The sequence below is a fragment of the Cicer arietinum genome, chromosome 6, assembly GCF_000331145.2.
Source record: "Cicer arietinum cultivar CDC Frontier isolate Library 1 chromosome 6, Cicar.CDCFrontier_v2.0, whole genome shotgun sequence".
Lineage (NCBI taxonomy): Eukaryota > Viridiplantae > Streptophyta > Magnoliopsida > Fabales > Fabaceae > Cicer > Cicer arietinum.
The window spans coordinates 69,886,786-69,910,180 of NC_021165.2; the positions used below are offsets into that span (position 1 = coordinate 69,886,786).

The 23,395-nt window shown below is 31.1% G+C and overlaps 1 protein-coding gene across 1 annotated transcript; it reads right to left on the bottom strand.

Moving 5' to 3' along the window:
- Positions 1-2,578: 2,578 nt before the first annotated feature.
- On the bottom strand, positions 2,579-8,467 carry LOC101494621 (protein DETOXIFICATION 46, chloroplastic-like). Its single transcript, XM_004507442.4, has 14 exons — positions 7,906-8,467; positions 7,684-7,778; positions 6,770-6,878; positions 6,586-6,641; positions 6,382-6,437; positions 5,761-5,899; positions 5,089-5,226; positions 4,935-5,003; positions 4,715-4,825; positions 4,339-4,467; positions 4,110-4,187; positions 3,210-3,281; positions 3,066-3,125; positions 2,579-2,982 (listed from the first exon to the last, which is right to left on the bottom strand). Exons 1-14 carry the CDS (start codon positions 8,327-8,329, stop codon positions 2,881-2,883), a joined length of 1,638 nt encoding a protein of 545 aa, XP_004507499.1. The 5' UTR covers positions 8,330-8,467; the 3' UTR covers positions 2,579-2,880.
- Between the last annotated feature and the right edge of the window lie 14,928 nt (positions 8,468-23,395).

A 23,395-nucleotide genomic window follows, 5' to 3' on the forward strand; every position in this document is an offset into this window, starting at 1 on the left:
TGATTGTGAAAAAAACGGTAAATATTGACCTTGGAAGAATCATAAACCTACGAGAAGTACTTGCACTAGAAAATGTAAATGTACGTTTAGATTGAGAAGAACACCATCAAGTGTTGGTGAGGGATGATATATGCATGTAATATGTGGTATCAATAACCACAAATTGGTCAAAAAACTGACTGGTCATGTTTTCTTAAGTCGATTGTCTCAAAAAGAGAAAGTTGTACTTGGTGATATGATGAGAAACATGATCAAACCAAGAAACATATTGATGATACTAAAGGATCATAATGATAAAAGTTTGACAACAATAAAACAAGTTTACAATGCACGTCAAACATATCGTTCATCATTTAGAGGTAATAGAATAGAAATGCAACATCTTTTAACATTGATGGAACACGACAAATACGTCTATCGATATACGAAGGTAGGTTGTTCAAGTGAATTGAGTTCACATACCACCTATGAGTATCAAACTCCATTAATTATGCAATCTTAAATCACGTACGGGAACTTGTGGTGTAAAAAAGAGTAGTGTAAACGAATCAATTAAAAGAATCGAATTCAAAATCATATGAAATAATTTTAAGTCAGATATTGTTTTCTTTCCAACTAAACTATGAATTTCTAGACTTCTTTAGTAACAGGAGGATTAAACTTCAATTAATTAATAATAATTTGTGATTAGAGAATTAAACTAAATAGTTTTTAATTCGGCCTTATTAAACTTTTTAAATAAAAACAAATTATATAAGGAGAACTCAAATAATAGCAGCAGAAACATGAGTATCTTCCCTAACCCATTAAGACAAAAACTTTTGTAGAAGTGTTGCCGTACGGTGGATCTAGAGCCGTCAAAAAAGCCCCCAACTACAAGGCCCCTTACTTTTTTTTGTTTTATTATTAGGTCCCTATCAAAATAATCTTTTAAGGGTCCCTTAATTTCGGCCCATTATTTAATGGGGCCTAAGGGAGGAGGCTCTAAGGACCCATAGGCCCCCAATATTTTATTAATTTTAAGATTTTTTTCTTGAAAAAAAAAATTTATTAAAAAAAAAGTGAAAATTTTTTATCGAAAAAAAAATCAGAAACTTTTTATCGAAAAAAAATTGAACATTTTTTATCGAAAAAAAATCAAAAATCTTTTAACGAAAAAAGTCAGAAATTTTTATCGGAAATTTTTATTGAAAGAAAATCAGAAATTTTTATCGAAAAAAACCGGAAAATTTTATAGAAAAAAATAAAAAAAAAATTATCGGTGAAAAAATTGAAAAACTTTATTTCTCAAAAAAAAAAAATTGATTCTTTTTTAAAAAAAGTGGGCCTAGGGTCTCCTAAGCCCACAAATTTTTAGGGGGCTTTTAATTTATGGGGCCTTGTTTTTTGGGCCTTTTAAATTATTAATTTTTTTGACTCCTTCAAAATGTGGGCTGGGGCCAATAATTAGGGGGCTTGTCAAATTGACAGCTCTAGGTGGATCTGTGTGTTCAAGAGCAGCTTGCAAGTCATCTAGATTGTGAATTAGAGGAATTTGAATATTCAAGGTGGAATGGTTAGATGGTGTATCAGATGTGGTTCGTTTGTAGAAGATAGGTGGGAGACGGAGAATGGGTTAGGACTTAAGAAGATTATGTACGGTTTGAGCCTCCCATGCAATCCCAATAAAATGGTATTCATTTATACCTTAATTGGTGTCTAAAATTATAAGGGTAGGGGAAATTAATTCTTGAATTTTGTGAATTGACAAATATATAGTTGAAATTGTAAAGTATCAATCAAAATAATTTATATGTAACATTATATATATTTTGATGTGATATTGTAATTGATTATGTGATTTATCCACGTCGATCTCACAACAATATCATCTTCTCAAGAATAAATTAGACGATGAAATTTTGTTATTTCAAAAATAAATTTGTGAGTAATTGTACATGGACAAATTAGTCCATGAAAAATTTAAATTTCATCAAAAAATTAGTGTATGTTATTATGACATTGATGTAAGATTAATGTAGAAAAATCAAACATTCAATTAAGATGTCGCATTATAATATCTAAGGATAAAATATATAGACCATCTTGATTACTATTTTACAATTTCAATTATGTATTTGCTAATTCACAAAATTCAAGAACTAATTTGACGCTTATAATTTCAAATGTCAAATTGTCTATTTGCTCAAATTTAAGATTGATGTGTGTTAATCATGATCAAAGATGGAACACGTTGAGTGGCATACTAGTTAAGTTATAAGGGGATTGAAAACGGAAAGTATATTCATAAACTCTTAGCCTAACTCAATGTCGACATGTTATTCAGATAAAGACACACTTCATGATCCAATTAAGTAATTATGCAACCTCTCCTTTTTAGACCCGTATAGAATATTACTTTTCTATCACAAACAATATAAAAAAGTGCTAACAATATTTACTTTAACACTCTTTTCAACACTCACTTTTTTATTAAGTGAAATCTATACATGTATCATCGTCACTTAAATGAGATACATTATAAAATATTGAGACTTATTAGTTATTTCCAATAAGAGAGAATATTAAACAAAGAGTGTTAAAGTGAATGTGCCAATGCTCCTCAAAAATATATGTTCAGGGTAGTGGATTCAATTTCCCCACATCACATCCCTTATTAGTTATTTCCCACTTGGTTTCCGATACAAGTAAGCACCAGTAATTTCCCTGCACTGAATTGTGTCGACATTGGATAAATGTATTGTAAATGTTAGTGGTCACTTAATTTGAAATGAATGCCTATTTTGTAACACTAAATTAAAAGATTTGCAAGCAACAGACAGCATGCTTCTATTTGTCTAATGTATGATCATGAACTAATAATAAAATGGAGCTCCATAACTATGCTGTCTTCAACGTTTGCAACTTATACTGGCTTGTATCTTCCGAGTATAAAATGCCATTGGGAGATAGAAGGCGCAGAAGGGCCATTAAAAACCGAGCCTAATGAACACAATATTTCCCTGTTAGAATATGTTCATGAAATAATACTAGCACTTTATATAAATTCTAGGTCCAAGTCTTACCCATTGAAATCCAGCAAGGGAAAACCAACATCCTTGCAAACCATATCTACTACATAAGATCTGGCATAGAGGAAAATTAAGTGTTACCGCAAAATTGGTCAAGCAATATTACTATGTACATGCAGACCAAGAAAAGGTTGTTACCAATAATACTAAAGCGTTCAAACAGAAGCATCCACTCATTGACAAGCTTAAAAATTTTAGATCCTGCCCAGCCTGCATAAGCCAATATACAAATTTAACTTAAAAACATAAAATAACACTTGTTATATATGCACTAAGTTGCGCTTCTTTGAATGAGTAGTAACAAGAAGCAAGCTGGATAAATAAATTAAATTGTCATGACATCATGAGTTAGTTACATTATGGTCTAACGACCTTAAAAAAGAAAACAATGCGGTTTACTTGAGTGAGTTTAATGCAATCCGCAAAAATAGAAGCATGCGAGATTAATTTAAGGAGTCCTTAAACATCCAAGATGAGTAAGTTTGTGAGAAGCGGTTAGTAGTTCCATATTCTTTCTCATTTATTCTAGACAAGTTGAAGGACTGTTGAAATTAAAGGGAAATAATGGAAAACAAAGAAATATTAATAAAATGGTATAATTATATATCTTTGTAGAGCAGTAATCCAGTACTCCCTCCCTCCCTCCCTGTTATAGATATAAAACCTGTCATGATAACAACTTGAGCTTCTGGGATAATTGATCCTTGACATGATGCAGAGCTACCAAATAGTTAAGAGTTAGATGCTTATTTTACCCCATTCTACCTAAATAAGTAGGCATACGAATTTTTTAGCGCATCAAGCGAAAAGCTATTTCATAATGAAACTTGTTAAAAAATTTAAAACCGTTATGGAACCTATGCCAAACAGATTAGACTTTCCAAGAGGCTTGTTCATTGGCATTCATTTTTCTGCTAAAAATCTAGGTCGGGTAATGGTCTAGTACGACGAGTACGGATCCAACTGAGTAAGTCTACCAACATAAGAAAACTCCTAAAATAATAAAAATCCTAATATTCTAATCTAACATGAGCATACCAGCAATGTTCCCTCGAGACTGACAGTTGCAGGTGTCACCACTAGCGCTAAAAAGTACGGAATCAGCAACCTATGCATCTGCATAATCATAAAAACAAGTTAACCACTGACATAAGCCTTAATTGCAAACCTATGTTCAATTCATAAAGACCTCTGTATTTCCATCAATAAGCCAGGCCCCACAAGACAAAAGAGATAATAAAAATTCCTGAGAAATTTAAGAACTGACCTCCTGGATGACCATCTGATCAGGTGTAAACATGTAGGGGAATAACCAAGGAATAGATGTTCCAACAATACCAAAAAGCAACCCAAGTATAGCTCCAATAATTACAAGAGACCTTAAAAGCGACCGAGCCTGTCAATATAATAGAAACTCAGGAGCCTTTTAATATACATAACAATGTATTGAGAGAATCTACAATATGGATGATTAAGAAGAAAATAGTATCATTGTTCAAAACTGCCCTTCAAACCAAAAAGAAAGATGATCCACCTATATAATGTAAAATTCAGCTGAGCACAAAAGAGGGCTCTAAAACTGATGCTGTATATATGAGGTTGGAGGAGAGATATTTTGAAGTCAGTGAATGAGTAACACTAACCTTTGCCAAACTCCTATTTATTCCATACATTAACTCAGGCATAAATGATTGAGCAGTCTGGGATAGAGGTTCACCACATATTGTACATGTCATGTAAATCTGAATCATGACCTAACATAAGAGTTGAATTATCAATGATCGTAAGTTTGGTGTTCTGAAAATGTGCAGATAAAGAACAAAGGGATAGATTTACAAAATACAAGACAGGAGTAAAACTAACTTGATGAGCAGCCATTGTATGTGTACCCATTGATGTAGCAAAATATATAAGTAGAGAGTAGAAAGCCACCTAAACATCAGAACTTTCAGTTACATTTAAAGATTGGAGTACTTGAGATAAAGAGGCACAAATATAACAAAATACTTGATTCAACCTTTAACATCAATGAAATAAATACAGGAGCAGCAAGACTAAATATTGCCACAAATTCCTTCCCTGAAGGAATGGAGAAGGCAAATGCATTGTATCCCTTCTCGTTTAGAGTTTGGCTCATCATATATGCAGCAACAACCTGAAAACAGGAAGGGGGTGTAAAAGCAGTGCAAATTGACTATTTTAGTACATTGAAAATAGGAAAAACCATACTACCTCCGTCCCTTATTATAAGCACCTATTGTTTTTTCACTCTTATTAAAGAAAATTGGTAGGGTAGTTAATGTGTTCATTTTATGCGTTAATGTTTCTAAAATAATCTTTGTATTTGAATGTGTTAAATTTGATTTTTCATATTCCAAAACAAATTAGTAGTATTAATAAGGGTATATTTGGAAAAAAATAATAGGGTGCTTATACTTAGAGACAGTTATTTTTCCCAAATGGTGTTTATAATTAGGGACAGGGGTAGTATATGATAGCACTAACTAATTATGATGTGTGGAAAAATATTCTCAACTATTATTCAATTGTGTGAAAGAATACAAAATACTAATATATGGACTAAGCTCTAACTAATGGGTCAGATTAAAAAGCTAATGTTTACATAATATGTACCAACAACAATTATTACTTATTTACAACAGGATGTATATGAGTTTGTTCAGCATACTTGTGATGCCAATGTAGCCCATGCAGCCCCGGCAATCCCATAGCCTAAGTAGGTGCACAGAATTATATCACCAATTCCATTTATAATACTGGCAGCAGCTAATGCCTTCAAGGGTCCCCAAGAATCTTTCATACCAAGACTGTGTGAAAGAGGGTGGATATCAAGAATATGAATTAAAAGGGAACCCAATAGCTATAATATTATTATATTTTAAAATCATAAAAAGCAACAGTCTACTAGATATTACATTAAACACTTCTCAGGGTAACAAAAACTTTGCTCAAACAGTTCAAAGAACAATTTAGGCATTAAGAGTTGAGAGAGGATAACTTGCAGTTTCATTTAAATATAAAATGCAAATGAGATATCATCAACATAAAGCAGGCAGTGTTGAGTGACAAAAGGAGCCTTGCTATCTGAGAAATGTGACAGTGATTAAATTTTGGCAAAGAGTTTATAAGTATTAAGACAAACTTTACCAAATTGAACAACATTCCAAAAGAGTTGATATAAACTAAAATAGAATGTGGAGAACCGTATCTCAGATTGACATAAAACTTTGCAAATTGCAACAGCTCATTTTATAAAGTCACACAAGAGAAATAAGTAGTATATTTGCACCTTGCACTTTGAGCAACCGATCCAACAAGTAAAGAAGGCCAAGCCAAGCCTCGAATCTAACACCAAAATAAATTCAGTGTGACTAAATCAAGCAGAGGATGATAGATTATTTATTTCCCACCATAAATTATATTATGATTTCTTGAATTTTATTAATTACAATCATAATTTAAATTGAAGGATAGGAATCAGAAGAAAGAAAACCTGGACATAGGTATTAGCTGCAGGTACTATATGTACATTCTTGGGTCCAGTAAAAGCTGCAAAAGGCATAAATAGAAAAATTCATCAGTCATGGGGTTGGCTCTGTTACCTTTCATGCATAATTAGTGAATTATTATTATCCCAAAAGAAGGACACAACTAAATTGAGCTCTCATTTTCAATACCCGCGAGTGTTGTTGCACCAAATAACCTTGTGAACAAAAGCATCACAAAGCCACATGCTAACCCAATAAAAAGCAAGACAGATATGTGATGCTGCACTTCCTCCCTATCCTACACAAACATATTTACTCATGAAAGGCAGTGCAATAAATCCTAAAGTTCAGTATGCATAAAGTCATGGATGTGATACATAACGACAATGCCAAAAAGTTTACAGGTCCTCTGTGTTATATACACTTTCATTGTAACAATACATGCACTCATACATTACTTTCGATGTTATCCCCAACTTTTGTCATTGTTGTTTTGGATATATATGAGTCGCTTCTCTTATATAATTGTCATTTCCCCAATTCTAGCCAATAGAAGACCAACCACTCACTTGAATTCTAACAATCTTCCCACAGATTGTGAGTCTTCGACATCACTATACTTGCATCACCGACCAAACAATACAGCATGGCGCCTGACTCCACTGCTTGGAAGACTTTTGATATAATTGTCATCTCCCATCAAGTTAACCAGCTCCGATCTCACTTGTTAGAGTCCGTAAAGCATAGGGGTCAACAAAAGACTAAGTGTAAGTTTGGAATGGCAGTGAATTTGGGTGGGTGGATAGCTCGACTGGTTTGAGCTAAGGGAGTGGAGGACCCGGGTTCAAACCTGGCTGAAGGAAAAAATTCTAATATAACAAACTAATTACTAACTTTGGCCGTTTCAAAAGAAAAATAAATTCCAGTCAATCCAAAAACGCACTAAAACACCACATCTGTGCACAAAACCTCATAATATTGGTTATATGAGTCACCTCACTTATATATTATTAGCTAATTTGCAATCAATGTTGAACTAATACTGACTATGTTGTCGAATACATATTGATCAATATTTTCTATCCCATGAAACAAAAACTAACCTGTTTAGCAAGGGCAGTAGCAACCATATTTGAAGTAGCAATAGACAGAAACATGAACGTGTAGCTCAAGTAATCACAAAAAACAGTAGCAGGACCTGCTCGTATGAAACCAAATTCATATGCATCATACATTATTATTATTATTATTTATTAGTGCACACTTTTAATTAAAATTATACAAAAATTAAACTGTGAATGAATGTGATAAAAAAAAAAAAATACCTAAAGCAGCAAGCTCAATTGAACTTCCCTGACCAACAACTGCAGTATCAATGAGACTCATCAACGGGCCACATAACCAAAGCCCAATAGCAGGCCCAGTAAACAAAACAATTTCCTTCATCTGATTCCATATACTCTGTTCAAGCAGTTCCTTCACTTCTCCTTCATCTTTGTTCTCTTCGTAGCAGTCGCTGATTTGGTTTCTATCTTCGGATTCATCAGTGACATCGTGATTTTGAACTACGCGAGGTGTTAGGAACTCGAAGCGACGGTGTTTCGACACTGTAGCAATGGATTGGTTAGTTGAATGGGGGATAGTGGTGTTCTTGAGAAGGGAAGGTGAGTGGCGGGTTGAGTGTGATATGAGGTTGGGGTTTTTTAGAAGAGAAGTGTGATAGAAATGTAGTGAGAGTTTGTGTGACATTTTTGTGTGGAAGGAAGAAGAAGAGGCAATGGTTTCTTCTTCTTCTTCTTCTTTCCAGTGGCAATGAAATTGTGGATCGATGACAGAGAAAGAGAAAGGAAACGAGTGGTTGTAACGTTGAAATCCGCGGGAATGATGATTAGACCGTCGATTTTTATTTTCATTTTTATTTTTACACAATAAAACCTATATAGTTGATATTTTTAATTGAGTTAAGAGAAAACACCACATATAAATTCACATATGTAAAAATAAGAGTATGAATTTGAATTCTCACATTAAAATATCACTTCATTTTAACGTTTTATTCTCTTATAAAATTATAAATAATGCACCACTAAATATATAAATCATGCAAAAGGAATATATCTTTATATGATTCATAATAGGTATTAGTGGATCCAGTGTTAATTTTATGCATTAGTTAACCTTTTCTTAATCAATAGAGCAAAAATTGCCTTTTGGTTCTTATGATTAGAATCTAATAAACAAAATTGAGTTGTTTTCAAACAATAACATAGTAGAGTTCCAGTATAAAAAAGGTTCCCAACGAACTTGAGTCGAGGTTCTAGTTTGACTAATTTTTATTAACTCGACTCATTTTCAATTCTATGCCTCAAGCCAAGGTTCCTCATTTTTTTTCATAGTTAAAGTTACCACATCCATATTATGTAAGTCCCCTAAAGGCTTTCACTATGGAGACTCATCTGAGATCCAATAACAATGCTTTAAGATAGATGAGTTGTCACATGAAGATAACGAATAGTATAGATGACAAGATGTTCAACATAATGTTGCCGAAAAAATAAGTGATTTGATTGACTGAGATTCGACGCAATGTACACGAAGATATTGTCGAGGAGAAGGTGACATATATAAGTAGTGGAAGGGAGAGACGGGTTGGTATGTAACGTCAATTTAAAACAAACATTAATTTATTTATTAACTCAATTATTATTTTTAAGTGTATTTTCTCGATGCAACCAAATAAACATATAATATTACTACTTATATAATGATTGTTCAATTTCGTTTAATTTAGTTGACTAATTTTGAAGTTTTTTCTATTTTAACATTTAACTCACCTAAGATCAATATTTTTCATTTGTTTTAATTTTTGTTTGTGTTATTGATCGGTCAACCAATCGACAAACCAACCTGGTGAGGGGAGGGCGTGAAATCTTGGTAAAACCCAATTATCTAAGTTGGTCCATCTCACCTATTTTAGATGGATTGATGAAGGGAATGGCCAAAACGGAGTAAGTCTACTCGTTTTTCTAGCCTTACTAACAACTTTTACAATAATAGAGAAGCCCAAGGCGATGAATTTTACAATTGCAAAGTGAACCTATCTCATTAAATATTTTCGCCAACCAGTTTCGAGGGAGAAAGGAAATGTGATTGTTTGTACCAAAGTTGAAGTGTCTAGTGGCGATAAAGTATCTCTTAAAGGCAAATATTCTAGTAGAATAAGATAAATTAGACTTTTTTTATATAAAAAAAAAACATTCATGATCTCTACAACTATTTTAAAATTTTAGAATTTCAATGGTTAGAATTGGTTGCAAAATGATAAATAGGCATTACGACGAAGTGTAACGACGATTGGCGATCAAATTTTGTGATTATTGCGATCTTGGATGAAGACCTATATCTTAATTTTGGGGGATTTATCATATTTGTCTCAACTTCTCTCCTAAGGATCTTCAATGCTAATTTCCTTGGTGAGTGTTTGGTATTTGATGCGATCGGGATCCTAATCTGCATCTCTTGAATTATTGATTTGGGGCTCCTTGCTTTATGGGATTCTGCTTCCATTTTCTTCTGCTTTTTGTCTTATAACGTGGCCTAAATTCAATGAGGTTGACTTTGGTTATGGTTGTGTGTAAGATTAATTAAAATTGGCTGATTGTGTTTTGTTTAATTGTTTCGGATCCACCTTGATTTTGGTAGAGGCTATCTTGTTAATTCATCCATATGTGGGAAATGATTCAATTGTTATTGCTTGAGGTGGTTATGCATCATTGTTTTTTACATGTCTGGTTAAATGAAATAACAACTTTTACTCGGATTTGTTGGGCTGGCATAGTAGATTTGGCTATGCTACTCTTTAAATTTGAAGGATTCTATCTGATATACATAATAAGGTGGGATATTCCAGCTTACATACAATCTTATTGGCTATGATTCTGAAAGATTTGGCATACTGGTTGGTATCTCTATATAAACCTAGTCGTTGGAAGGAATACTCACCCAATTTCCACTCAAAAAACAACTTGCAACACCTACGACTTGAGTAATATGGCAGGTCACAACTCTGAACATGAGGAAATAATTACTATGCGTTTGGGGGCTCTCCACCTGAACAACGAAGAGTTGGAACATTGTATAGTTTGGAAATTATTGACATATAAGCTGAATTGTTTTCCGACCATGAATGATAGACTTGCATCGGTATGAAGTCTAATGAAAAGGGATATCATCTCGTCTCTTGATGACAACAAATTTTTGTTCCAATTTTTTCATCCTTGGAATGTGACAAGGGTGATCAAAGATGGACCTTGGTTTTTTTATAACTATATGTTGGTGACCAAAAAGCTAGCAGTGGGGGAGTCTCCACTTTATGTGCCTCTTGATACTATTGAATTGTGGGTTTAGGTTTTCAATATTCCTTTTGGATATATGAAGGAATAAGTTGGAATCGCTGTTGGGAACTATATTGGCAAGTATCTTGCTTTTGATGGTTCAAATTATTGGGGTCCTTGGAGAGCTTACACGCGAATTCATGTTGCCATCGACACAATAACCCTTTTAAAAATGGAGTTAATGATTATAGAAGTAAATGGTGACCCCTTCACTGTAAGCTTCAAGTATGAGAGATTTGACACTTGTTGCTTTATGTGTGGCATCTTAGGGCACACATAAAACTTTTGTGAAAAAAAAGAATGGAGATGGAAAATGATACATATGTCTGCACTTAGGGAAATTTCCTCAAATCAGATTTAAAAAAAAGCAAGCAGGGGTGGTGGTAATAAGTTAATCAAGGAGGTGGCCAAGATACCTCCACAATCCACTAATCATCACAACACAGTTGATGGTCGAACTAAAATAAATTCGAGTTCTTCTAATGTCCAGAATACAGGTACGATAAACACTACTAGTTCTAGGTTGAGCATGATTTTGTTGTGTCAACTTACTAGTCAAGATCGAGGTATTAAGGGTCATAGATAGGGTAGGATGAATTCAAGTTGTGAGCATATGTTGCTACCAGGTTCATCCAACACTTGTGGGCAACCTATGTCAGGGAAGATTCTTGCCAATTCCCTACAAATTGTTAAGGCATGGCTTATGGGAACTGATGAGAGCAACACTGCACCCAAGAAAGAAGTTTGAATTGATGTAACTACTAATTCTCAGGAGGTTGGACAAACAAGTTTGGTTATAAACAAAGACATAACGATGAGTGAGGGATATTTTGTTGTAGGAGTTGATGGGGTTAACCATGGAATTCCTATGTATCTGAACCCTCTTTATAAAAAAAAAAATATTGTAATGGCAGGTACTGTTAAGCAGGTCTACCAAGAGAAATGAGTATTATTAATTGAAACTGTCGAGGTCCGAGTAACTTGAGAGCAGTTCCAAATTTAAAATACCTTGTTCGGAATTATAATCCGAACATTTTCTTTTTGTACGAGACTTTGGTGAACTTGAACAAAATTGAAGAATTAAGAGTTTTGCTTGGTTATGATTTATTTTTTTTTCTACTAATAGAAAAGGTTGAGGGGGAGGCATGGCCATGCTTTGACGCTCATCTTGTCCTTATGTCATTATTGCTTTTTCAACCAATCATATTGACATTGAGGTGGAGGAGAGTAGTGTTGGGCGATGTCGGTTGACGGGGTATTACGGTTATCCTAAGAGTCGTCATTAGAGAGATGCTTGGAATATGCTACATAACCTTGCACAATTTTTTAATTTACCTTGGTGCATAATTGGGGATTTTAATGACATTTTGTCTTCAGATGAGAAAAGGGCAAAGTGAATCGAGAACAGTGGTTAATAAATGGCTTCCGAAAGCTCTGTCTGACTCTGAGTTGACTGATGTGCATATGGATGGCTATCCCTTTACCTGGTTTAAGAGTATGGGAACTAAACGAGTTGTGGAAGAACAATAAGATCGTGCTTTAGCTAACTCTCTATGGCATCAAATTTTCCCTAATGCAAACCTTGTCAATCTAGTAGATTTGGTTTCAGATCATTACCTTCTTTTACTGCGATGTGGGGGAAGAAGATCAACTTGTTTTAATTCTCATACTTTCAAGTTCGAAAATGCATGGTTATTGGAACCTGAATTTGATGATTTTGTTCGATCACAATGAATTTCTAACTCTTATCCTGATCTACTTGTTAAACTATAAATTCGTGCACATGATATGGCAGCTTGGGGTAGAACCAAATGTCATAAACTTCATCAAGAAATCACACAATGTAAGAAAGCACTGAAAATAGAACATGAATTGGGCAGCGACGCAAACGTAGAAAGGTTCACTTATTGGAGGAAGCAAATGATTGCATTGTTAGTTAAAGAAGACACTTTTTGGAAACAACGAGCTACATCATTATGGTTGAAGAAAAGGGACCTGAACACTAGATTTTTTCATGCAGCTGCCACATTCAAGCGCAAGGTAAATCGAATTCTCTTTCTTGAGGATGATAATGGGAACCGGCTCACCGAACATAGTGAATTATGTCTTGTTGCTATAGACTATTTTACTACTCTTTATCATAACACACAAATTGTCCATGCTCATGTTTTGAATACCATTTCACATGTTATTGATACATAAGATAATGATAAGTTGTTTTCTCCCTTTCTCATAGAAGAATTCAAAGAAGTTGTTTTCTATAGAGGCAAATAAGTGTTTGGGGCCCGACGGTTTGAACCCATGATTTTATCATCATTTTTTGTTTTTGTGTGGTAATGAAATTTTTCAACAATTTTGTGTCGGACTCCTGACAGGGGTATTTCCTAGTACACTAAATATAACCAATATAGCTCTAATCCCAAGAGGTGACAAACAGAAGACCATGAAATATTGGCGGCCTATAGCTCTATGTAATGTGATTTATAAGATTGTGGTAAAGGTTCTTGCAAATAGATTAAAACATGTTATACATAAATGTGTATCTGATAACCAATCAACTTTTGTGCCTAATAGTTCCATCCTTGACAATGCAATGGCAACACTTGAAATTGTTCATCACATGAAAACTAAGACCCATGGTAGAGTTGGTGACATCACATTGAAACTAGATATCAACAAAGCTTATGACTGCATTGATTAGGGTTACCTTCGAGAGGTGCAAACTGCTTTGGGTTTTGCAAACTAATTGGTGAATTGTATTATTCTTTGTGTCAAATCAGTAAAGTACAATGTCATAGTGAATAATGGTTGTCTTGGTCCTATTATCCCAGGAAGAGATCTCCGACAAGGTGATCCATTGTCGATGTATCTATTCATCTTATGTGCTGAAGGGCTCTCCACATAAATAAAAAAGACGAAAAGTCGTAATGACCTCCATAGAGTCAAAGTGTGTCAAAACGCCCTATTATTTCATACCTTCTATTTGCATATGATTGCTTATTTAGAGCATCTATAAGAGAAGCAGAGACTATGAAAAATATTTTTTTCTATTTACGAAGCTGCATGGGGTCAATCTGTAAATTTGAAAACATCATTGTCCAGTCTCAACCTCTTGATTCATCCACTAGTATGTCCCTTCTTATCACCACCTTGTTCTTGTTTGGATCATATAGCTTGTAAGCCACATTGGCATCATAACCCAGCAGCACCATTTGTTCAGCCATGTCATCAAGCTTCCTCTTGTTTTGAGTTGGCACATGCCTGAAGCACAATGAGCCAAACACTTTCAGATGATTCACAACTGGCTTTCTTCCAGTCCAAGCTTCTTCAGGTGTCCTTGTGCCCAGTCTCTTGGTTGGACACCTATTCAAAATGTACACTGCAGTTGATACTGCTTCCCCCCCATAATCTATGAGGCATTTTCTTCCCCTTCAACATGCTCCTGGCCATGTTCACTATAGTTATGTTTCTCCTTCCAATAGTGCCATTATGTTGGGGAGTGTATGATGCATTCACTTCATGCAACATCCATTCTTTTTCACAAAAATCATGGAATTCATGAGAATTATATTCTCCTCCTCCATTAGTCCTGATGATTTTCAAACTAAAACCACTTTGTTTATCAACCATTCTCTTGAATTTTTTAAGTATCTCAAGCACTTCATTCTTTCTCTTTATTAGATATATCCACATTTTCTTTGCAAAATCATCAATGAATGATACAAAGTAGCAATTACCTCCTATTGACATTTCTTCAAATAGACCACAAACATCAGAAAAAATTACCTTCATTATTCTTGAGGATTTAGTTGGTAATTCTGATTTAAATGAATTCCTATGTTGTTTGGTTTGACAGCATTCTTCACATATCTCCTTTGGCACTTGAATTTCTGGAATTCCTATCACCATATCATTGCTCTGTAGCATTTGAAGACTTCTAAAATTCAAATGTCCAAACCTCTGGTGCCACAACCAGTCTTCCCTCATGATTTTAGTAGCGAGACATTGATTTTCATTGATCTGGATCTCAATCTTGAAGGTTATGTTCTTGGACAGTGGTGCCTTCAAGATAGGCCTATTTGTACTATCAAACATCTTCATTTGTCCATTCTCCATATTCATAGAGTATCCTTTCTCTAGCAATTGTCCAAGACTTAGCAGATTGTTCTCCATATTTGGCACATACAACACATCACATATGAAAGATTGTTTGCCATCCCTTCTTTGAATCAAGATATTGCCAACTCTTTCAGCTGTTAGTGTGATGTTGTCTGCAAATCTGATTTCTCTTTTCACATTCTTGTCAATACTTACAAACCAATCGTTATGGCCAGTCATGTGATTTGAGCACCCTGTGTCAAGATACCATAATCCTGGACAATAATCCTCCATGCTTGTAGAAGCCACCAGTAACACTTCATCTGAGTCATAATTGTCTACCTTGGTCAGTTGAGCTTCACCATCATCTATTTGTACTTTCTTGGATCTGCATTCATCTACAAAATACCCTTATTTTTTATAATTATAATATTGGATCCTCTTTTTGTCAAACTTCTTCTTGCCAGATGGTTTTTTTTTTCTTTTATTATCATTGTTTTGCTGACTTCTTGAACCTCCAGCCTCCTTATTTTGATCTTGTTTTTGGTGCCATTTTGACTTGCCCTTCCACTTCTTGTTTTTTACTCCATATTGATTGGACTTCTTGTTAATTTGAGCTTGTAGTGCCTGTGTTTGTGTGTGTGCCTCATCTCTTTCTTTTCCCTTAATTCATGAGCTTATAGGGAGCTTTGTAGATCTTCCAACTTCATTGTATCAAGATTATTTGATTCTTCAATTGCCACCACTATGTGATCGTATCTTTGTGTTAGTATCCTCATAATCTTTTCAATGATCACCACCTCAGTCATCACTTCTTCATTGGCTTTCATCTAATTAGTGATTGTCTGCACTCGATTGAAATAGTCAGTCACATTCTCATTATTCTCCATTTGTAGTAACTCACACTTTCTTCTTAGCATTTGAAGTTTGATCTTCTTGGTTTTTTCACCACCCGTGTAATACTTCACCAAGATATCTCATGTCTCTTTTGGCGTAGATACCTTTGACATCCTTTCAAAATTGTTTGAATCCACACTTTGATGGTTGTAAAACAATGCCTTGCAATCTTTGAAAGTTGTTTGTTGTCTTTCTGTAGGATTCGCTCTCAGTTGTTCATACCCTTCTTGGACAATCTCAAACACTTCATGAGCTCCCAACAACGGCTTCATTGATACATTCCATCTCTCCTGGTTCTTCCCATCCAAAATTGGCATATTCGATGGAAACCCTCCTCCGTTCATTTCTTTGCTCTTTTTCACTCACACTTGTGTTTTCCAATTTTGATCCCCCCTCACACTTGCACTCGTGTTTCCCAAGATTTATAACTCAAGCTCTTGATGCCAATTGTTGGAACAAGTTGTATATTTGAGATGAATTGAAATTGAGAAGAAAAGAGAAAGTTTAGAAAACGAAGATTAATTAACAGTCTTAGCAGTCTGGAGAATGATCAGTCAAACATTACATATTGTTCTTGGTTTTGAAGGCTTTTATAGAAACAATTTGTTTTTACTAAATCAGTTACAACAAACTTAACAAACTTCTAACCATATTCTAAATTCTAACCATATTACAACTTCTAACCATATTACAAATCAATTTGAATTACATTTAACAACTATAACTTATGATGAATCCTTCCACACAATAATATTTTCCCATTTCTATCTCTCCTTTCCCACATTTTTCCTCTATGCAAACACAATGGCATGTGGTCCTTTTTCTTCCATTTACGACCTTCAAAACATTAAAAACCAGTAAAAATTGCAAATGAAATATTATCATTCAAAATGACATGTCACTAAAACCATTCAAGTAATTTGAATTTGTTGTAAAAAAAAATCGATGAATGCCACCGGTGCCAAGTTGACCCCTTTATTTTTCTTTTTATATGTTTCACAACTCATTTTAGAGTTACATCTTATTTTCATTATTGAAATCTTTTTCTTTACACAACGAGATGGTTAGACAGTACTATAATAAAAATAAAAGGAAATTATAAGAAGAGATAATTTAAATAAAAATTAGATTTAATGTAAATATTATCCAATGAATACATGAAATTTATTTTGATCCAAATATTTAAAACTGTGGTCGACGTCTGAGCAGAGCTGTCAAAAAAAACCCCAACTCTTAGACCCCTTAAATTTTTTTTATTTTATTAAACTCTTAATATTAGATCCTCTATCAAAATAAATTTTTTAAAATTTCGAGGGCTCATGGGTAGGGATGGGAATAGGCTAGGCCGTCCGTCAGGGGCCTGTGGCCTAGCCTACTTATGGCATGGCCTGTCCTGACCTATTTAATAAAAAGGCTAGACTCAGACCATTTTTAAAGCCTATTTATTTAAATAGCTCAGGCTTATAACAAAGCATATTAGGCCGGTCTATATATTTTTTATTTATTATTAATATTATTTATTATTATTATTATTATTATAATATTAATATTATTATTTCCTATTTTAAATTCTACCAATTAAGCAATTACTCAGTAAACATTCCATATTCAGTAGTTGTTCCATATTCGGTAGCATTCCATATTTGGTAGTCATTTCATATTTGGTAGTTGTTCAATTAGTCAATCACTCAGTAGTCTTTCGTATTTGTTTAAGAGGTAATAATGAGTGTGTTTGTTTAAAAAAAAAAAATCTATTATTTGACACAAAAAATTATTTTTTAGGGTTTAAAGGATGTTTATTTCATATTTTTTAAAAATTATTTTAAATAGGCTTCCAGGCCAGGTCAGACTTTTAAAAAGGCTAGGCCAGACCGAAAAAAAGCATATAATAGGCCGTAGGTCAGACTTAGGCCTAAAAAATAAATCGTATGCCAGACTCAGGCCTTTCAAAGCCTGGTCTGGCCTATTCTCACCCCTACTCATGGGATGAGGCTTATAGACTCCCAATATTTTGTTGATTTTGAGATTTTTTCTTGAAAAATTTTCAAAATTTATTTTTTTTTTAAATCTTGAAAAAAATAAAAAATAAATATTTTTCTCAAAAAAATGTGAGAAAAATAAATAAAAAATTCTCGAAAAAAATCAATTTTTTTTCTTGAATAAAAAATTTTTTCGAAAAGAAATTGTAAATAACTTTTTATGAAAAAAATCGAAATTTTTTTATCAGTAAAAAAATCAAAAAAAGTTATTTCTTAAAGAAAGCAATTTCTTTTAAAAAATGTAAGCCTATATGCCCAATAAACTCACAAAATTTTAAAAAACTTTCGATATTAAAGTCTTTTAAATTATAAATTTTTTTAACTCTTTCAAATTGAGCTCTAAGTACGAGGGACTTGACGGATCTCTCACTCTAGAAGCACCGAACCAAAAACAATTAAAAAGATGTCATAATATTAAATTCGATGGAGCATATCAACGGATTTATAAAAAAACAAACCAAATGTTCACACTGTCATAATTGAGATCACGCTGTTAGCGTGCGCCTTGCGTCTCGCGTGGCAGTATAAACAATTGGTTTTTATTTATTTGTAAATAAAGAGTATAAAATCTGACAAAAAAAAAAGTATAAACAAATTGGTTGTAAAGAAACGTTCATATATAATATATGCAAATACTGACAATTGTTAATATGGGACATTTGTTAAGAATAAGAATTTTAACGTAGAAAAATGTGAATTATGTAATTTATATTTTAAAATTATAAAAAATATATTTTTTATTTTATTTTTTTAGTTGCTTAACAAGTTTTAGAACACTTGTTAATATGACTCTAATTATAATAATTAAGTTAAACATTTATTAAAAAGAAAAGGAGAATAAAAATTGTGTGTAAAAACCTAACTAAAAAATAGTGCTAAAAAGTATTTTTTAAATTATGCAAGTTTTCTTACTTCTAACTAAATCACATTCGTAAAATTCTCTTATCCGACAATAAAATAATTATGCAAATATCTTTAAAAAAAAATTCTACAGTATATTTAAGTCATAAACAATCATAAGAGGTAAACTATGGTCAATAGAAATAATATTTAAAAATTTCATATTCAATATGATAGTCTTTGAATTCACTTTTAAATTAAAAAAGATTTAATAATATATATTGTTGAATTCAAATATGAGTAGTTACGTTTTATATTGACTAAGAATAAATTAAATTTTTAATACATAAAAATAACAACTTATATACTTATCTATTAATTTTTTTAATTAAAATATAACTAAAAAGTCTCTTATGATTATAATCCTAAAACATTTACTCTATTATTACACCACGCCTCTAAACTCTCCAATATATATAATATGATATGTAATAAAATCCACAAAATAAGGTTTTATTTTTTCTTTTGGATGTAAAACAAAATAGCGATGTCACCAGATAGCAAAATATTACCCAAAAACCTATTATATTGATGCATTATTAAGAATATAAACCTACCATATCTGCTGCGTGAGCAAATGTCATCGAATTCACAATAAAACTTAAAATTTTCATAATTACTAACAAGGATACTTGTTAAAAAAAATTGAGTGAAAATCTAATTTTTGACGATTTTAAAATTTAAATTTCACGATGTCTGTTTCTTTTTCTATATTTGTTTCTTTAATAAATGTTCAAAAGATACACTTTGGTATTTTCAGTTTATTTTAATGTAAATGTGTTTTTTTATTTTACGTTTTTTTAGAAAATAGTAATTGAATGCACATGTTTAAGGAATTAATTTATGTTTAGATTGATAGTATGAAATGAAATTGAATGAAATAAATTAACGTTCAATTGTTTGAATTGTTAAAAAAAGAATGAAATAAAATATAATAAATGTATTTCATCCAATTACATCATTTAATTTTATTTTTTCCCTCCCATTTGGGAGGTATGGAATGCAATCATTTCTTTATTAGTATTAAAAATTTATAAATAAGTTATGTATATAGGTGAAACTCATTTGAACAAACAACAATCGTAAATGTTCTTAATTCACACAATTTAAAAAATATTTAAATAAAAGGAAAAAATATTATTTTTACTAAATATTTCTTATATTAATATATTCACAACGTAAGACCTTGTAATTAATAAGACCTCTCCTTTTCATATATCAAGATTCAAGAGAGACAACCGATTGATTTTATTTATTTATTTTATTTAATTAATGATATTATTGTGAAAAAAATTAATGCAACTAGTAACTTGAATATAATATTATAAAAAGTAACAAACCAATTTACAAAAGAGTCTTGTGTATATATACAAACAATAACAGTATTAATTAGAAGATATAATTAAGAAAAGTAATTAATATTACATTATAATTTTTAGTATATGTTAATTATCTGTATAAAAAGTTACTTAGTTAGTTAAGGAAAGATTCTTCCCAAAATATAGGTAACTAATTGGTAAATTAATTATCTTAATTAATTAAAATATATGCAAATTAGTTTCCTTCATTTTTAACTAGCTTTTTTACTCTTAGCATTCTTTACTATTGCATTAACAACTTTAATAGGTTTTATTGACTCTTCACATCATTTTACACAAGAAAAACAATATTGGTGTTTGGTCTTTCAATAGCAACAATCATTGCATTATTTCAATAGAATTTTTCATTTTGCTATAAACTTTTATGTTTCACGTACATAGAGTTAGACTTCAAAAACTTAAGTAATTTCATTGGTGTGATATTCCATTACTATTTTGCATTTGTCGATTAATTAAAAGTGAATTAAAACCAACACTAATACTTGCAAAGTTCTTTGACATCATTGTCTTTAACAAAGTTTGTCTTCTAAGTCTTTTCATTTATCTTTTAATATAACTTCTTTTCATATTTATCAGTTGATAGAAAATAAAATGAGACAATTTAACATTAAACAAGAAATATTTTATTCAATGGACATCGGAGAAAATAATTTTTTCATTTGTTGTCAATCATTAATTAAATTTGTGCCTTTTAATTTCATCCTCCAATATTTGTTGTATTTATTCTATAAATATACTCCACAATCTATGATTAATTAATTTATATTTAGTTGGCATTTATGTTAAAATTGATGAACATTTATATTTTAACGGGTCTTCTAAATAGACAAATACAAAAATAATTATGCAATTATAATGATTTGATATTGCACAATATCCAACTTAAAATGAAAATAGGAACCTTAAAATGAACACATTAAGGGAAAAACTTGCAAAATGAATTAAAAAAAGGGTGATATGGCTTCATGTGTGAGAGTGAGTTTAAGGAAGTGTATTTGAGAGTGACTCTAGCGTTCCTCTACTTACATATTCACAATTACTAGAAGATAGCAGCATCCAGTTAAAGAATTAGTTATTGCACATTAACAAAATTATATATGTTTTAATTGTAATTGGACAATTACCAAAAAGAATTGCCATTGAACATGACTGCTTATTTATCGTCAATGATGACTTTCATATTAGCAATCTCTCAATGTTTGTTGCAAGGGAGATGAAAATAATTATTTTAATTTTTTTTTAGCAGCAATAACTCTAATAACAATTTTACGATGACAATGAATAATAAATGATTTTTGATTTTTTTTATTTTTTACTTATTTATAATTTCTACGATTTGAACACCATAAAAGATAAAGAAAAATAGACTATATATATGAAAGTTAATAGAAGAATAAGATATGAAATAATGAAAAAATAAATAAAAATAAATTGTATAGATTGAGATGTTACTGTTACAACTATGACAAAATTTCAGTTTTTTTTTTTAAAACCGAGTTTCAATTTCATTTTTAAAATTAAGTAAATTAGTCAATCGTATTTTCAAAATCAGACAAATTAGCTAATCTCTCATGTGGTAATGGATTGACTAACAACTGAACTCGCCACATAAGCAATTAACGTCCAGTCAACCTCATCAACGTTATTAACATAGCAAACTAACGGAATGACTATATTGCCCAACGTATTTTAATTTCAAATTATTATTTGTATATTTCAAAATTCAAGAAAATAAATATTGAAATTTACGATTTCAAAGAGCCTTTTAGTAATTTGCTCGTAATATATTTGTGTACATGATTGAAGCAATTAAATCAAAATACAATGAATTTGAAGAGCTCATCATGGTTCAAAAAACGCTAACTAATGAGAAAACATAAATTACTTTCCATGATACTCATTTTTTATAGCCCTCTTGTTAATATATTTTAAATTTTTGTAATGGAATATTTATAATTTTTCAAATATGGCTGTAATGGAATACAAGTTTTTAAGCATAAAAATTCCTATTTAATTAATCTCTGATTAATATATTTTAAATTTTTATAACAGAATATTTATAATTTTCTACATATGGCTGCAAAAAATAATTAAAAAATAAATATAAATTGACTTAAAAGAAAAGACAAAAAATGAAGATGAAATTTTGTTGGAATTATAATTGAAGAAATTACTTTCTTGGTAACAAGTTCAATAAATTATTTAAAAGGACCAAAAATAAAAAATTAAAATTTTTAAGAACTAAAATTTATTTAACCATTTTGTCAAAAATAACTTATTTAACTATAAAATACTAAATTTTGATCTCTATATTTTTTTTATAAATATTGGTTCTTAAATTTGAAAAATTATTTTAGTCCTAGCACTCAGTTTAGGAAGATACTTGAAATAAAATAAAAATAAAAATTATATATAAAAATTGATTTATTAAATTTAAATTTAAAATAAAATATATTAATTTTACAAATTTTTAATATTTTATTCAAAAATAAATAACATTAATTTTCTTGTTAAAGAAAAACATTAATTTTTCTAGCCAAGGAGTCAAGGGCTCCACAAAGACATATAAATTAAGATATATTTTGGAGAAGCAAATTAGTCACTTGATATGACCACATTTATTTTAGCTCTACACTAAATTATTGAAATTTTGTATTTCTATATTTTTGAATTGTATTTAATATTGCTTGTTAAAAATTATTAATTGGTTGAAATTGATAGTCTTCATATCTCATTAATTAAATTAAATTATAAATATAAAAAAAGAAATTAAAATTAAAAATTAAATTTTTACGGTATTTTATTATAATTTTATGAATGTTAATATTTATATATCATCTTATCAAAGAGAATAGTCAAAATTATCAAATTTTAAAATAGAACAACTAATTTCACAATTCTAGAAGAATCAAAATTATAAGGTTGAAATTGATAGTCTTCATATCTCATTAATTAAATTAAATTATAAATATAAAAAAAGAAATTAAAATTAAAAATTAAATTTTTACGGTATTTTATTATAATTTTATGAATGTTAATATTTATATATCATCTTATCAAAGAGAATAGTCAAAATTATCAAATTTTAAAATAGAACAACTAATTTCA

Bases quoted from the DNA above. Each gene is read 5' to 3' on its own strand.
- LOC101494621 (XM_004507442.4), bottom strand. From the start codon at position 8,329: ATGTCACACAAACTCTCACTACATTTCTATCACACTTCTCTTCTAAAA. The intron at 6,879-7,683 runs GTTAGTTTTTGT...ATGTTTGTGTAG, and splicing joins CTACTGCCCTTGCTAAACAG to GATAGGGAGGAAGTGCAGCA. The intron at 5,227-5,760 runs GTATGCTGAACA...TCCTGTTTTCAG, and splicing joins GGGCTACATTGGCATCACAA to GTTGTTGCTGCATATATGAT.